This window comes from Austrofundulus limnaeus, unplaced genomic scaffold (assembly GCF_001266775.1).
Source record: "Austrofundulus limnaeus strain Quisiro unplaced genomic scaffold, Austrofundulus_limnaeus-1.0 Scaffold419, whole genome shotgun sequence".
Lineage (NCBI taxonomy): Eukaryota > Metazoa > Chordata > Actinopteri > Cyprinodontiformes > Rivulidae > Austrofundulus > Austrofundulus limnaeus.
In genome coordinates, this window is record NW_013952821.1 from 229,460 (window position 1) to 231,055 (window position 1,596).

At 38.4% G+C, this 1,596-nt stretch overlaps 2 protein-coding genes across 2 annotated transcripts in view; both read left to right on the forward strand.

Annotated features, from left to right (window-relative positions):
- The window catches only part of LOC106529022 (uncharacterized), a 7,619-nt gene extending 7,329 nt beyond the window's left edge, over positions 1–290 (forward strand). Inside the window, exon 11 of the mRNA XM_014024331.1 lies at positions 287–290. Within this exon, the coding sequence (XP_013879785.1) occupies positions 287–290 (4 nt within the window). The remainder of the gene's footprint in view (positions 1–286) is intronic.
- A 110-nt stretch (positions 291–400) lies between these two features.
- The window catches only part of rnf213b (ring finger protein 213b), a 24,775-nt gene continuing 23,579 nt past the window's right edge, over positions 401–1,596 (forward strand). Inside the window, exons 1-2 of the mRNA XM_014024332.1 lie at positions 401–563; positions 638–784. Of these exons, the coding sequence (XP_013879786.1) occupies positions 402–563; positions 638–784 (309 nt within the window). The 5' untranslated portion in view covers position 401. The remainder of the gene's footprint in view (positions 564–637; positions 785–1,596) is intronic.

Genomic DNA, 1,596 nt, shown 5'->3' on the forward strand with positions numbered 1-1,596 from the left:
CACGAGCAGCTGGATACGAACAGGTGGAATTCATTTACACCCTTTTCCTGAAGATAGAAGAGTTTGTTGAATCTGACGTGGCATGTTCGTACGAACCCTTCGTACGAACAAAAGTAAGAGAAATTTAGGATAAGAATACGAACATGTTCTTGCATGAGGCCCACTGTTTTTGAAGGAATTAAAAAATCTCATTTTATTTTTTTGGGCTAATTGTTAACATTTCTCATATTTTGAAAAGTTTTAGCACCTGTCTCATAAATGAGCTAAGCGTTTATTATACAAACAGCTAAAACAGCACAATAATGTACAGAAAAATAAAACGGTATCAATTTTAAACCAGTGTTCTTCGTCACACATTTTTATTTTTATGACTTTATTTAACTTTGTGTGTTTTCAGAATGATGGAGTCAGGAAACCTCCCGCAGGTGTTCCTGAGCAGCATCAACGTGGTGAAGAACACCTGCAGGTTGGCTCGAATCGTCTCGTGGTACCAAACTGTGGTCCTGTCCTACCAGCTGGTGTTGAAACTGGCAGAAATGATAGAAGTTAAGCTAAGAAGAGAGGTAATAAGCTTTTTCTCCAGCGTCCAAAGTACCCATATTAGCATTAGATTTTAATGTTGTTTCTTGTGTTTTAGTCCAAAGAGGATGAGTTTGAGACATTAAAGCGGGAGCTGATGGAGGAGGTGTTTGCTGTGCAGATGAGGATCAGTGAGTGGAAAGAAGAACTGCTGCAAAAACCTCTGATGGCAGCAAAAATGCTCACCTACCCAAAAGAAATTGAGGTATGCAGCAGAAAGGCTTTAATGAATAAAATGTCCAAAACAAGACAATACTTTTAGCTGCTTTTAGCTGGAGTTCTRCTACTTTTAGCTTGCTTTAGGCAGCCAGCAGCAGGCCTGAGAGTGAAAGGCCTTGAGTCTTATCAGAACCAAAACACAGTCTCAGAAGCAGCGTCTGTCCAAGGCTGCTGTAAGAGAAGACTACATAATGATTAAATGAATCACCTTCTTAAAGTAAAATGTACATCTGACTTCCTGGTAATACCCCTGGAGGCAGTACATTTAACGTCAGACATTAGAACATGACCAACTTTGTTTATATTACAAAGAGGGCCTCATATTGATAAGACACACTGACTCTCTTCCTCTATTTAAACAATATGGCTGCCATGATCACGAAGTGTAAAACACAAGACAAGAGATTCTTAACCCATGGGCTGCGAGCGCCACCTTGAGGGCCTCAAAAGAACAACAGTTTTTAACTTTGAGCCACAGAGGGCCACAAGACCGCATTGATTTTAAATAAGGTGCAATACACTTTCTCACCGCTAGTAGCAGTAGTGCGCCACTCAGATGTTTAACAACTTTTTTAATACGTAGAAGAAGAACCTTCGATACACCCAGAGTGGAGAATTATTTTAAATAAAAAGTAGAAGCAAAAATGAAGGCAACCCATCAAAAAAAAAAAAAAAAAAGCCAAAGTTTGTCACTAATATAAAGAGCAGCCTCTGGTTTTACCATGAAATATTTTTAAAAGTTCAAAACATCATCAAATACATTTGCAGATACAGCTATATTTTAATTTGCACTTTATC